General features: G+C 36.4%; 1 protein-coding gene across 1 annotated transcript; it reads right to left on the bottom strand.

Annotated features, from left to right (window-relative positions):
* Window positions 1–2,363: 2,363 nt before the first annotated feature.
* Window positions 2,364–12,047, bottom strand: LOC131028831 (RING-H2 finger protein ATL48). The gene is made up of 2 exons (XM_057959183.2): window positions 11,713–12,047; window positions 2,364–2,857 (listed from the first exon to the last, which is right to left on the bottom strand). The coding sequence occupies exons 1-2, from the start codon at window positions 11,795–11,797 to the stop codon at window positions 2,700–2,702; spliced, it is 243 nt and encodes an 80-aa protein (XP_057815166.1). The 5' UTR covers window positions 11,798–12,047; the 3' UTR covers window positions 2,364–2,699.
* Window positions 12,048–15,649: the final 3,602 nt, after the last annotated feature.

Below are 15,649 nucleotides of genomic sequence, written 5' to 3'. Positions count from 1 at the left end.
TGAATCATGAAATGTCAAATATCGAGTGTTTGGAGATTATATGACGTGTAATGTTTCAATTATGGCTCTTATGTTCTCTAAATGCATTTTTTTCTTTTTTCTTTTTTTTTTTTGTAAACTACGGTTTTTTTGCCAAGTCCTGTTTTTGCCAAGTTTGAGTCCGAGACCAATTTTTGGGCTGCCGAGTCTGTGGCGAGTCCAGTCCTCAAACTTTGGTCAAGAGTGTTAAACCATGACAGTAATACTAAATATGCTAAGTTAAAAGCTCAATCTGTTATAGCTGCTTGAAGAACAGCAAGAACCGTGCACATAACAAACACCAAATCACCTCTAGTCTAGTCGACTAGTCCTCTCCCAGTTGTTGAGATCTACCGCTACCCATCAATAAAATTTCCATCTCTGTTAATTCACTTGTAAGAATTTTCTACTATGTAGAATGGCCCATATAAACACAACTGATCCAGCAACTATTCAGTAGAGTAAGCACACCAAATATTGTGGCGACAGTTAAAAGCAAGAGATAATATAAATAAAATTTAGATTGTAGATCATTTCAATTACAGGTATTGATAAAAAAATACAGTTAGCATCTTGACCAGTTTTAAAACAGAAAAACTCAGCAACTTTTGCTGTGAACGGCAACAGATATGTCACCCAAGCGAGTTCAGAAATTTGTTCCCAACGTCTACAAGAAGTTAACAACATCAATACCCCAGTAGATGTTTCTCTTTCAATAAATAGATGTTGGTTTTGTTTGCCAGTAATATGAGAACTGTAGTTTAATCACCTATTATGTCAGGTGTATCCCCTCAAAGCAATCTCTGACGACCAGGATTAAGCACACTTGGAAACCCTGTGAAATTAAGCTCACTGAGGCCCAAAATCTTAGCAAGGACGTCTTTCTATTTTCTTTAAAAGAACCCTAGCAAGTTCAAATGTTTCTTAACCAGTCCAGTCAGTAGTTCATGGGAAACACGCCTTTGGTGTTGGCTTGCTTTTAGCCAGAAAAAAGAATATCTCCAATTGAACTTGTCCACGTTGTCCTGTGGACCGGAACCCCTTAAGAGAGCAACCCTAAGTAATATGCATTGCAACGATTTTACAAAAATAAAAATGGATTTCAATTACCCAAATTGATAACAAGAAAATCTAAACAAAAACTTAAAAGCTAGGAAAACAATTCCTATTCATATAATTAGAGGGATAATGAACTGCTTTTGTTATTTCAAGTCAAACATAATGGGTAAAGATAAAATAAGCTTTAATGCATAAAAAGAACGTCAATTACCCAAAAATCCTTAGTTTACTTACACTTGATATGGTTTAAACGTTTATGTAAACAAAAAAGGGCTTGCCCTAAAATGGTAAACCGTGCTGCATTAAGCATGACCTACTATTTTGGAGACAGCTTTGTTTTTTTATCTATATTCATTAGGGTTAAAATATATATATTTTTAAAGTCATTTAAGTTTAAAATTTTATTTCTAAAATAAATTTATTAAAAAGCTTGTACAAAAGAAAAAAAAAACTAACAAAACACTTACACTAAAGAACTTGCGTCTGCCTCAAGAGTAATATCTATATGCATATTTTACAGTGACTTTTTTTTGAAAATGGTTTAAATACTTAAAATTCAAGAAACGGCACTGCAAATGCAACAGGAGAAAATTACTCGCAATTGCAAGTTTTTAAAAAGTAAGGCTCCTGTGCTTCGGATTCTTTCTTTTGTGTAGCATAAGCAGGAGCCTGTCCAGCTTTACAGATAACTAACATCTGAAATTATGTCATGTACTGATAGGAAAAAAGAAAACAGATAGGAGAAAACAGGTAAATACAAAATCCATGATGTGGAATTTTCCATGCTCACCCTTTAATTGTTTCCTCTGAAAACTGATATTGAAAAATAAAGGGAGCTCACATATAAGCTTATCGCACACTAAAAAACAAAAATCTGAGAAAACACACATCCCTTCAATTAATATTCTCAAGCATATTAAACAGCAGTGGCACTAAATAGTTGTAACTAATAATCTTTATCATAGCTCAATCTGCCTCAGATTTCTTGCAACAGCTAAAAAGATAGATATCTAATAGATGAACATTTAAATTCACTTAGGCAACAAATGAAGTAGCATCTCTCTAACAATTGCCAGGTTGCCATACCTTCATATAACCTTACACAAGAATTTAAAAACCATAATCTCTCTGCACAAAAGAATTATATATGTATTGTAACTGTAACTCTGCTGAAAGTAAACGGCAAGTGAAACAACGTCAATGAATGCTGAGAGTTGAGCCCATTAATGCAGCCACAGATTTTTGCCAACATATTCACCCCCAAAGCAACCAATCTAGATGTTGACTAAATAAAATTTTAACCAAGAATATTGGTCACTATGAAAGAATGACAGAGTTGCACATAAAATGTATTTCAGATCACAAGGAACCTGACATATTGTCAAGACTTGAGTTTCTTCTCATAAGATAATAAAAAATTGGCAGTTTCAGATAAACTCGTTAACTTGGTGAAATGGGAAAACAAATCCTGGCAAACAAGTTAATTGTATCCTCTGATTTTATTTTAATATTATGAAGAACAAAGAAAGAATACTTTCATTTTGCTTTTCATCTTCAATTCACGATCTACCAATTCAATCACATAGTCTATTCTGAGGGCTTGATGGACCTCTATTTACACATTAAAATTTTCCATAATAAACAGCAGTACCAACCATCAATGCTACCGTGCCAGCTTGCACAAGAACACGAGCTCTCATCAACTTTTGACTCAACTGATAATTACCATTCCTGAAACTGATTAAGCCTGCACTAAGAACACCTGCTGTAGCAAAGGCACCTGTCATAGAAAAGCACAATCAGCTTTGTAGTTAATATATTAATCCAACCTTTAAAACATTTACACGTCATTAAACAGAAAATGTGACCAGAACACAATTATTGACTGTACACTAGTCCAGAAACTCGTAACTACTATTATGAAGAATAATTTACAACCAACACAAAGATTGCATGTTTGGAACAGCCAAACATAATTTGCCTTCAATGTTCTTTTGAATTCATTGTTCTAATCTTGGCAGGCACTACTTCCATGATCAACATGAGGAAACCCTAATTAAAGACGCACCGAATGATAGCTGTTCATGATCTAGTGATCCCAAAAAACAATTTCAAAACCATTGATACAGGAAGAATGGATATTGGCATCTATCTTGAATAGATGTTGATCCAATCAGTGGGGCCCAACATTGGCTTTGCCTAAGCACATAAATTATTTATTAATGAAGAGATAACATGGCAATAAAAAAAGGTAAAGCAAGTCAGGCAGTGATCTAGCAGGACTCATCAATATGTGAACAGAGATAAATATCTTGGACAGATATTCAAGATAATCACATTATTGACGCCACTTCCAAATGGACATTAAAAAGACAAAATATGAGGCAAATGAAGAGTCATTGGTGTCCTTTTGATCATTTCTCTTTCAATGCATATTTCAAAGAGGAAAATGAAGAGACGTTGGCATCTCTTCACCTCATAATTGATAGTTTATAAATCACAATTGTTGAATTAGTTGTAATGGCAAATAATCTTGAAACATAAATTGGTGAATCATTTCCCTCAGAATTGGTTTTACAGATCAGACAGATGGTTGAGATAGATCTTAGAAGTGAAATGAAAACTATACCGTTTGAGAGGTTCAATAACAAAATATTTTTAAGTTTAACAATGTGATGGGCTGAGGAATGGAGCAAACCAAGTGAGGACAAAAATTGTTTTTTCAAAACAAAAGAGAGCACAAGTATGATGGGCAGTCCGGCAATTGTGGGCAGCAGGCAGGGCAGTGGTGCCAATCATGGTACAGATGCAAGGACAACGATGAAATTGTACTTTAAGAATCGCTTCCCACCAATATGTGCTAATGCTATTCCATTACAGAATGGCAGGTTCAGGAAAGATGTGTGATGACATTATCCTTCCCTAGCTTGTCGTCTGCTGGTGTCAGGTGAAGTTCTAAAGGTGGATTTGTCTGGGTGTGAAGTGGAAAGGAGATTATTGGATTTAGAAGATAGAGTGGTTTTGCTGCTTTGCAAGGAAAGGTGGCTTCCTTTTGCTGAGGTTTCTTCTTAGATTCTTCAAAGGTGTTCTTCTGAGGCTCGGGTTTATGCAATCCCCAAAGGATCTTTCTTCATCACCTTTCCTTCAAGTTGGACAAAAAGAGTATTGTTTAGTACAGAAGTGTGATGGGGAGTCTGGCATTTGTGGACAGCAAACAGGGCAGTGTTGCCAATCATGGTGCAGTTGCAAGGACAACAAAGGAATTGTAGATTAAGAACCATTTCCCCAGCAATATGTGCTAATGCTATTCCATTCCAGAATGGCAGGCTCAGGAGAGACATGTGATGACATTATCCTTCACTAGCTTGTCCTCTGCTGGTGTCAGGTGAAGTTCCAAAGGTGGATTTGTCTGGGTGTGGCGTGGAAAGGAGAGTATTAGATTTAGAAGATAGGGTGGTTTTGCTGCTTTGCAAGGAAAGGTGGCTTCCTCTTGCTGAGGATTGTTCTTGGATTCTTCAAAGGTGGTCTTCTAAGGCTCAGGTTTATGCAATCCCCAAGGGATCTTTCATCATCACCTTTCCTTCAAGTTGGACAAAGATGGTCTTGTTTAGTTGACTGATTGGCAAGTGAATGGTTCTCACCATGAGGTGTGGGGGTGGAAGCCAAGCTGGAGCAGCTTGGAAAATTTGGCTCACTTCAGAGAGCTTTGGAGCAGACTTTATGGCCTCCCTCTGGAATTCTGGAGTTGTGCTTGTCTGGAGCAGATTAGTAAGGGCTTGGGTAACATTATTGAGATCAATCCTCAGGCTCTCAATCAATCCCATTATGTGTATGCCCGAGTTAAGGTGGCCCTTGGAACCTAGATTTTCCACTCCCAAATAAAACATTGTCCTGCCTTTCATTTGAGTGTTTTTTTCCAGGAATTGAATTATGAAAGTATTCCTTCTCAGCACTAGTCCTATCACAGGGTGGGTCACCTTGCAGGTCTTGTTGAATTCTTAAGCCTGTTTCTAGAAAGCAGATGGTAGGGTTTGTACCCCATCCCAGTAAAAATTTAATTTGGATGGAGTTGTCCAAGGTAAGCCAGACTTTGTGAGAAGATGCAACCATGACTTTCTTTTCCAAGGAGGAGCCCCCTCCCTGATGGGCACTGTCAGCTCCTGGACTTTCTTTGCATCTAGAGGCATACTCTCCTAAATTTCACCTCTTTCAGCTCAGTCTTCTGGGGCTTCAGTTCAAAGAAGGTGAAGAGGAGAGAGACTGTTGTTCCTGCTCTCTCCTCCAATTCTCAATTGGAGGTACCTTTGAAGCGTGCAGACAACTTGGCCTCCCCTTTGGAAGGGATTGTAGCTGTGACTGGTTCTTTGGGGAGATCTCCTTTGGAGATTAAAATAGTGGAATCTGCTAGTGTGTTTGTTCCAGAGAATGTTGTGAAAAGTTTGGATGGACCTTTGCAGGAGAGTTTTCGTTTGGCTAGTTCAGAAGTTAAAAAGTTTCATCTGATTTTGGGGGGCTTGCTCGGGCACACAAGTTTCTAAATTTAAGTGATTCTGTGGTTAAAAGAGCATAGAGGCCTAAAAACAGAATTGGAAAACCTGAAATCTGACATTTTGGATGACAGAGACTCTGGATCACAACAAACTATAGATGTTTCACTCCACAGCAGAGGGGGAAGCACCCTCCACACTCTCAATGAAGGTCCTCTCTTGGAATCTTAAGGGCCTAAATACCCCTAACAGAAGGAAGCTGGCTCAGAATTAGCTCTCTAATCTTAAGCCTGATATGTTTTTGATTCGAAACTAAATTGTTGGAAAGTGATTTTCTGGGATCTTGAAATCTTCGTGGAAGGTCGCGGAAGGGTGTGGCTATGGATCCTCAAGGAGCCTCCAAGGGTTTACGTGTTGTTAGGAGTGCAGATGAAAATGGAAATGATTAGTAAGGACGCCAACTGAATGATTTGCTCTTTTCATTCATTTAATGTGAATATTAGGGTCTGTTTTTTAATGTTTATGGCCGAACAACCCTAACAGAAAAAAGGGGGCTTGTGGGAGGATCTTTCTTGCCAATTACAGCTGTCGGATCAGCCTAATGTGCTTTTGAGAGGACATATCAATGCTATTTATGGGAAGGGTGATAAGAGGGGATGTGTGGTTAATTTGATGTAATGTCCCTTTCTTAGGATATTTCTAGTTTCAGGCCAGCAAACAATATTAATTACTAAAAACTGATATTAGTACTATTAGATAACATGAAATCAGGATAATATTCAAATCCATACACAAAAAACATCATAATATCTAGATCAATAAAAAATAACATCAATAATAATGGAATCAATACATCATAGCATATTCCTCATAGAAAATCACATCATGAACTTCTTGGAAGTGTTTGCAAACCAGCAATTCCCAAGGCTGGTTGTCCTTGACTTGACGAGACCATGGAAGGTTGGTTGCCCTTCCATCCCTCAGTTCACCTTAGAGGCTGGCCGTCCTTGATCAAGCCCAAAAGCATGGAAGGCCGGTTTTCCATTCCACCTCCTAGCCCACAAGCATGGAAGGCTGGCCATCCATTCCAACTTGGGGTGGCGTACTTGATAAGAGCATGACAGCCGGTCTTCCTTCACCTATCATGAACTCAGGAGGCTGGTTATCCTTCCTATTTGCAAAACACCTCACAAATCCAAGACATGATTTCTCAAGGAATCTGCTATATTATTACTAACTTAATACCTCTTAATGAATTGATAGATTTACTCACAAATGGATTCAATAACTATAACTATATATATATATATATATATATATATATATAGTTCCGAGACTCGCCAGGACTCACCTGGACTCAGTGAGTCCCGAGCTAGGTGACCCTAGGTGAATCCTAGGGGCCTGGACTCGAGCTTGTCTAAGTTCAGAGTGAGACTCGCCGAGACCCAAGACTCACAGACTCAACTTGGACCCAACGAGTCCTAATGCTTGGACTCAACCAAAATCAATTATTTTTTTTAATGTCAAAAAATAACAAAAACAAACATTTTTTGATGTTTTTTTCAAAAAAAAAATTGCATCCAAAAACCCTACTATGTCCCTAAAAGCATCAATTTGCTCTCTTCACTCTCTTTTCTCTTTTTCTCTAAATTTTTTTTTCCCCAAACCCCCAAGTTGGCCCACGGGAAAACGCAAGTGCATTTCCCCGCAACCCTTCTATCATTGGGTTTTTTCTTACATCTAACACCTTGTGCAATTTATCATTGCTGCCCCTCAAACCCATTAGCATCTCCACTCCCAAACCCCCAATAGTTAGTGAGACCTACTTTAGATGTCTTCGTAGGAGGGATTGTTAGAATGGTTTGATTTGTCATTGATGTCAAACAGATATTCAGCAATCTGTCAAAAAGAGATATGAAAATGTTCATCAGAATTCATGATATCAGATTAATATGCATGAATGAATATAGAGAACTGTACAAAATGACTGAATACCTCAGATTTATATGCCTATATCTGATCATGATTGATCTGGTAATGTTCATATTTGGCACGTTTCAGTCATCATATATTCCAATGTTGAAGTGTTGTTGCCTTCACACTTCCTTAGAGATCTATGTTTGTTAGAATTCATAAATTATTCCCAATCCAAATATAGAGATGTCTACCCAATTCATTGTTATATTAATCAGCAATTAATTTATTACAAGTCTACTTTATCATATGGCAGGTATGATTTAGTTACAACTGAATTTAGTTGTAAACTGTTTTAAACCTGTTGGAAGTTCAATGAAGGAAAGAACGAATTACATTGTTTTGTGCAAAGAATGTTAAAGTGAGTGGTTTGATGGGTTGACATAACTGCTTGGGACAGTTGCAAACTGTTTTCAAACTAATTTAAAGATATCAACTGGTTGGGCATTGGTTTTTTAAGGGAGCAGCAGTAAAAATTGGTTTTTTGAAGAGACCACGGATATGAGGGAAGAGGCATGAGTTCAGAGATCGCTCTAAGTGTGATGAAATAGATAAAAGAAGACATTGAAATTCATCATCAAGAAGATTGCTAATCACTTGGGACTGCAATGAGTATGCAATATAAAAAGAATAAGGTGCTGTGAGTCTATCATTTTGTTTTGAAGATTGAAACAAATGCTTTATGAATTAAATCAGATTAAAAGAAGAACAAAAGCGGTTACATAAAACAGTGTATATCTCTTTTGATAAATTTGCCTTGAAATTGTATGAGAAGGCCATTTGAAGGTTGTCAATAATACTAAGTTTGTGAATAGTTATTTGCAGATTATTACCGTGGTAATGTATAAAACAGATCTGAAGGGTAATGATATTCAGTGAATAACATTTGGCTTATATATCTTCAAAGTTGTAATTGTAAAATGTAATGTTACAAATCAGTACTAACAAACTTTTGTAATATCCTTTCGGTTGGTGCCACAAGGATTCTGAGTTGGTGCTCAGATTGAGAAGATTGTGATTGTAAGAGTTGGTGCTCTCAAGCAAGTAGATTGGTGAGGGTTGGTGCCCTTAAAACTTGTATACGTTAATGCTTTGTGAGGCTGGATTAGGACAGTAGATCCTAACTGTTGAAATAGTAGCTAGCTCGGATACCTATCTATTGTATTTTAATGTTGTCATGACAATTAAAATACACATATATTATCTATTATGTAAATTCAACTTAGGGCTGGGCCCAAACACATGTAACTTGTGGTCCTATACTGAATATAACTTGTAAATAGGGTAGACCCAAATGTAACAATTAACTATGTTTTAGGCTGGGCTCAATTGTAACGTGGTGGCTATTGAGCTGGACCCAATACCTAACGTGGGAAAATGTATAATATTAATTATTTATCTTGCAAGCCGACTTGAGGATGTTTAGCGCCAAAAAGGATGGTATATAATCCACTTGAAGATGAAGTCATTTACACAATCATTCTTAGCAAATGCAATCTGCTCTCCTACATTTTAGCGAACTCTTCACTTGTGCGAATTCAGTCAAGGATATTGTTGGGCGAAGTTGTCAAGATCTTCTGCAATTCTGCTCCAGCCTATTGTTGTCATCTGCTGCTGATCCTCTCCTTTGGTCATCTACTGTTGATTAGGGCTGCATCCTTCATTACCTTGTCAACTTGCTGTTTGGACAGCAATCTGAGATAAGTTTGCTATATTGTAATTGCCTACAATTTAGATAATACATATCATATTTAAGGCTGGGTTTTTCACCTCCAAGAGGGAGGTTTTCCCAGGGTATTGGCATCTTGTGTCTTGTGTTTTATTACTGTTACTATTTATTCACAGTCTGATTATAATTAATTGGTTAGATTAACATCTGATTGCTTGAAATTAACACTAACAGCTTTTCCCACCATGGTTTTTCCCATTCTGGATTTTCCACATATTTTCTTGTGTGTTTGCTTCATTGTGTGGATGCATTCCTTTCAGTTTCAGTTTCAAGTTTTGCTAAGATTCATCAAAAGCTTTAATTGATTAAAAATCTGAATCTAATCTCTTCTACTAATTCACCCCCCTCCCCACCCCCTGCTCTCAGTAGAAGAATTGTGTTCTACAGGGATGCAGGCTCCTTTGAGCCATAGAATTCTAGTTAATGTTTTGCTATTTGTTTGCAACATTTGATGTCATGGATTTCATATTCCATGAGTTTTGTATACATTTGACAATATTTAAATATCTAAGTGTGCTATTTCCTTCAACTATAATTTGCGTTTATAATTATGTGATCGATGTATACTTGTGTATGTGATCAAATTAGCTTCTACTTGATGATGTTATTGTGTCTTTAAGGTTTATTTAATAAAGGGTGCATTAAAAAAGTTTTAAATCCTTAAAAATCTCTAAATTTCTTGAACTTTTCACTTGCCGAGTTTGTGCTGAGTCTTTTTGCCGAGTCCCAAATACTAAGTCGAGTTACCCTCATTGAGTCCGCGCTGAGTCCGAGTCTTGTTTCTATGGTGCTATCACACATATTTTGTCTATATTGTTTATATTTTGTACTTTTTTAGCTTTGAACTCGTGACCCAAGCTTGGGAGAAAATGAAGCCAGTCTTGCCCATCCATCTACATCACAAGCAAGAAGAAAGAAAGTGCATTGCCAAGGCTTCTTGGCATGCCACCCATCTATAGAATATTGATGACATCTGATGAGAGGAAACTTGTATGATACATATGGAGAAGTAGATCTTCTTTTTCATTTGATTTTCCTATGGTTCTACAGCTTTAAACTGAATTATGTAAGCATTTTTTATTCCATGGTTCTTTCACAGTAATTGACAATGATGTTGATTATGTAGCTTTAAATTGAATCCTGTAAGCATTTCTAATTTCATGGCCCTTTCACAGTAATTGACAATGATGTTGATTCCTCTGGCCCAGGCATCGCTAAAAAAGAGTGGCAATTCTCTGTCTCTTATAATGATATTCATTCAACACTGTGCCCATTTCTGATCCTTCCCTCACATAGCTACTTTTGCCTGTATTTAGGTCTGACAGTCTTGGGTTTAACCACTTCTCCCTGACACTATCCTACTTTGTTTCATTTTCTTTAACTATTAGTAGTTACTAAGTTTCACAACCTAAGGTCCCGACTCCCAATACCCTAGAACTGATCATTGTAACCACTCTTATAAATCGATGTTCTTTTGACTCTCATGACCTATTAAGTTATTAAACATATTTTCTTTCTTTCTTCATTTAAGGTTTTATATACTACAGAAAGGTTCCACAAGCACAATGCCATGCTATTCATGTTGCTTGAAACAATAAACTATACCACAATTGCAAAAAAATCCTCCCCTTCCCCTCTGCAAAGTCTCCATTGAATGACAGGGGGAAACATAGAAATGTAAAACAGGTACATCTATAAGTAACTCAAATTTCTCAGTAATGATGTTGAGGACACAGGGATGGTATAACTTTATGACTTGCCTTGCCTTTATAATTAGAACTTTCTCATGTCCAAGGTGTTATAGTTTAATGTCAACGGAATAATATTATAACCATGGTTAATACCTGCTCACCACAATAAGGCATACGTCTAATACGCATGCCATAAATCTTTAAAGGGATAACAGTGGCGTATAATTGGGCATGAGTTCTGCTTACAAATCTTAAAAATAGCAACAATCGCATATAATTGAGAATGACTATTATTTACAAATATTAAAGTACCAACAATGGAATACAATTGAGCTTGACCCATGTTTACAAATCTTACAAATAACAAAAATGGCATATAACTGGGCACAACCCATATCTACAAATGTTTTAAAAAAAAAAAAAGGGCATAAATTGAGCATAATCCGTGTTTATGAATCTTAATAATGTGATGCAAACTCATCCCAGAGATTAAAACATACCGAACAAAGACCAAAAGAGAAAAAAGACCTTTCTCGTATGTTATTCTTACTTAAACTATTTGTACTATGTTCTGACCTTATCCATGAAGCAGAAAATCATAGCTCAAAGTCCTATAGTAACCAGATCAAAATTTCTGACTAATTAATACACTGTAAAAAATTGCAACAATTCTGATACTAAGTTCTTTAATTTTATATCTATATTTTATTTCATATCTAAAATCTGGATAAAAAGTAGTGCAAGAGGAACATACCGAGTGGAACGAGAGGGTTTTTCATACTCTTTTCGGGCATGAAAAGCTCATCCAGTTGAGTCGTATCTGTGTCTCCCGATCCCATTATAATAATAACAAAACGATGCCCCAAATTTGATGGTCAGAAACAACGCCTTTACGGTTAAAGTCAATTACACAAACAAAATTTGCAGGTTGCTGTAATAAGGAAATGAAATTAATCTCTGAGGGTTTTGAATTTGGTGACCCGGTTAGAGGGAAAGAGAGAAAGCATTTCTCAAACCCTGCTTCATTATGCTAATTGATGCATAAAATACCTGGCCACATGTGTCAAAATATTAGCCATATTAGCCTAGTAGACACTGTATGTCACATACGAAAATTAATGAATATATTAATAATGAGATTAAAAAGTCCGCGGGATTAAAGAGTGCCATAACCTATTAATTAGAAAAATATAATACACAGATTAAAAAAATGTAAGTTTTTTTTTAATAGATTATTTAAATAGAAATTAGATGGATTTTGATTAAAAAGTTTACTTTATTTTGTTTAAATGATACTTTTATATTTATTTAATAGGCAGTTTATTTTTTCACTGGTCAATCATATAGGATAATTTAAATATGCTTTTTGTATTTGTAGTTAAAATTTAATAACATGTTTTATATAATTAGAACATTAGAATTTATGTTTTTATATTGGCTTGTGTAATTATATAATTTATTTTTATCTACATTTAAAGGAAATTTGATTATTTTTAGTGGAGGTGACAGAGATAAATAGAGGCAAATATTTTTTTGTTGAATACAAATTATGATAGGTCTTATTGGCTCGTGCATTTTAAATACGAATTCTAATAGACTGTAGGTGACTAAGTGTTGGGATTACAGTGCACAATGGAGATAAATCTTTAAAAATCTATGAAGTGGTAATTGTATGGAATGCTTATGTTAAGATGTCTAATGTCATTGAATGTATACTTAATGCATATTTCTCTCCAACCTTTCGATTAGTACCATGTGCTATGAACTTAGCTTTGCTTGTCCATTGTCTACTTCTCTACATTCTTGGTGGTTTCAGGGACATATTCAATGAACTTCTGTAGAGATTTCTCAATGCAAGTTATCATATGGTTCATGGCATATTTGGGCTCTTTGTTGCAAGGTTTTCGAAGTTGTTTTGATATCTTTTGGCCTCATCCATCCTTGTTGAAAGACGCTCATAGATCTTTGTGTCTTAGAGATTACCTAATTTTGAAATGTTTGATTGCTAATAACCAATGTTGAAATCTCCCTAGTAGGCATATTATCAATAATTCTTTGTTTGGAATATCAAAGTAGTGACATTTACTTGCAAAGTATCTATTTGCAATCCCTCTGGGCTTCATTAAAATTACGGGCAAGAAGACATTCACATAATGTTGTAGCTTCTCTCAAGAGGTTGTCACAGAGATGGCAAGTCGTATATTTATTTGCGTCACTTAAGGGCTTGATTAGTAGTTGTTGTCTATACTTTTGTCTGTTGTGGCTTGTCCATTGTTAGAGTGCCCCCATCTATCCTGCTTCAAGCCTCCCATCCACAAAAGGGCATAGAATATTTTGGCTACCTTTAGAGGGGCATTCAACCTATTGAATTCCTCATCATCATTTTTTAGCAAATTTTACCATTTTTTTTATGGAATTCCATAGAGGTTTCAATCCAAGTTGTTATGCTAGAGAGCATGTGAGATGTATTATTTTAAGATGTGTGGTGTATTGTTTTATTTTTTGTCGTTGCGACATTTACTATCACTTTTGCACCTGGGTTTGATCTAGCCATTTTTCCTTTCAATTTATTAGCATTTGTTTATTGCAATGGCTTGTCAAAGGCATTCTTTCAAAGCCTATGTCAAACCCTAGATTGAAAGCCATTTTCTCTTTGATAGTCTCGTGGCACTAAGGTTTGTAGAGAAAGTATTAGGCGAACAAGAAATGGGGAATGCAAGTCTACAAGCTCAAAAACCATCAATCATGAATATTTTGCAACAAAACCAATAGTAGTTGTTCCTAATCAAAGGCTTTGGTTATAGCCTCCTTAACTCTTCTTATCTAATTACTTTGGCCCATTTTCAATTTTTTTGTTTGATAGCAAATTACAATTGAAATTTTGTATTTGTTAAAGTATGGCATTGATTATTAAGTGTATAATTTTAATATTAAACAATAAATATCTATCGTGATATTCAAGTTTGACAAATTGATATTGATATTTTACATGTTTTGTATACTTGGTATTGTGGCTTTGTCCTTCAAGACCATATGGTCATTTTTGTACCAGCTCTTTATATATTATGCTATATTTTTTTTAAGGGTCGAGGACTATTTATTTATTTATTCTATCAAGCAATTGGAGGCTTTGCAACTTTGGACGTGTGAACCTAGGATGTGTGCCTTGGTGGAGGGGTCTTCTAAGCTAGGTCGTGGAGGAGGGCATATGACCTCCACGTAGGTAAGCCACCTCTCGCCTTCTTGATTTTTTTGTGGTTTTAATGTCGTATTGTACTTGTGTTCTAACTTTTTAGTTAATGTGCTTTGAATGTTTAATGCGTCGGGATGGATGGGGATCCAAATGATGTAGCATTTGTTTCGGGTCATCGTGTCATTAATATAGATGTCACCTCTACAACTGGCTCTAAGTCGTTTAAGATAAAGCTTGTTAATTATCCATTCTCTATTCCTGGTTTTGAAAAAAATGATGTTAGGGTTTATGCTATGTACGAAGGTAATGGCGACGTGGGAGGAGGAGGTGGTAAGCAAAATAACCTTTCTCTATCTAGCCTTTCTATCACCCCTAATTCGGATATGATTGATGCCCTGAATAATAAAAAATATAGGTTAAAGGACATCGTTGTTTTTCTTGTGGCAGTGGACACTACTAAATGCTTGACCCATAAATATTTAGATGAATGACTCAAAAATATTTGGATAAAAATTAGGGTTTCATTTTTCTTTTTGTAGAATGATTCAAAAAGGATTATCTATCATTTTATTTAACGATGCTAATTCGCAGGTGGCAGTAGCCGAGAAACAATACTAGTCCATTGGGAAATGTGTTTGCCCTCTCGGGTAAACGGTTAAATGCAGAAAGTAAATGCATAGAACATAATGGAAATACATTAAATAACTAGTCTCTATATTAATTCAACAGTCCATGTACATCAAGTGCTTATAACATTATATCTGACACGACTAACATGATCCTTTCTAAGAAAAGGTACACAATATATAATACCCGAAGGGGTGCGACACAACCGTCGCGACTCCAACTACCTACCCGTCGGCCAACTAACTGACCGTCGTAACTCATTATTACCGACGACAACATAAACATAATATAACAACATAACATAATGATTATTCCCGTCAACATCATCCCCCCCAAGAAAAGAAGTCGACTCCGACGACTTAATACAAAATAGAGATGAACGGCAGAAACTACTGGCGACAGTCGGGCCCAGATCTTATACACTTGTTGTGTCCTCGCCTGAAAACCCTTTTCTGCTACCATCCGATGCTCAAGTGCGGATTTCACTAATAGTGCTTCCTTTGCCATCACAGTCCTCCTGTGCCTAACCCAAACTTGTCTGCAAAACATGTTTTTCAGTCTCAGCTTCCACCAACTGCTACTCAAATGATACTGTCTCCCTAGCCAATTTGTCCTCGATAGCCACCCGTGCTGCTCTCCTGGCATCCAACTCCTGGGTACGCTGAACTAAGTCTCACACAACTATTGCCTCCAACTTGGTGGTCAGCTCCTCCCGAGCCCTCTGTGCATCCACCAAGGCAACCTCACGTCCAGCCGAGACATACTCCGAGTTCCTCAAAGCATACCTATCCTGCCTGGAGGTGGCCACAATCCACTGGCACAAATGCTAGGAGACACCTCAAATCCTCCATCACACTCCCCAAAGGCCAAA

The sequence above is a fragment of the Cryptomeria japonica genome, chromosome 5, assembly GCF_030272615.1.
Source record: "Cryptomeria japonica chromosome 5, Sugi_1.0, whole genome shotgun sequence".
Lineage (NCBI taxonomy): Eukaryota > Viridiplantae > Streptophyta > Pinopsida > Cupressales > Cupressaceae > Cryptomeria > Cryptomeria japonica.
This window is presented reverse-complemented; position numbering and strand designations above follow the sequence as displayed.

Excerpts from the sequence above, each read along its gene's own strand:
- LOC131028831 (XM_057959183.2), bottom strand. The coding sequence starts at position 11,797 with ATGGGATCGGGAGACACAGATACGACTCAACTGGATGAGCTTTTCATG. Across the intron at positions 2,858-11,712 it reads AAACCCTCTCGTTCCACTCG|GTGCCTTTGCTACAGCAGGT; the intron begins GTATGTTCCTCT and ends TTTCTATGACAG.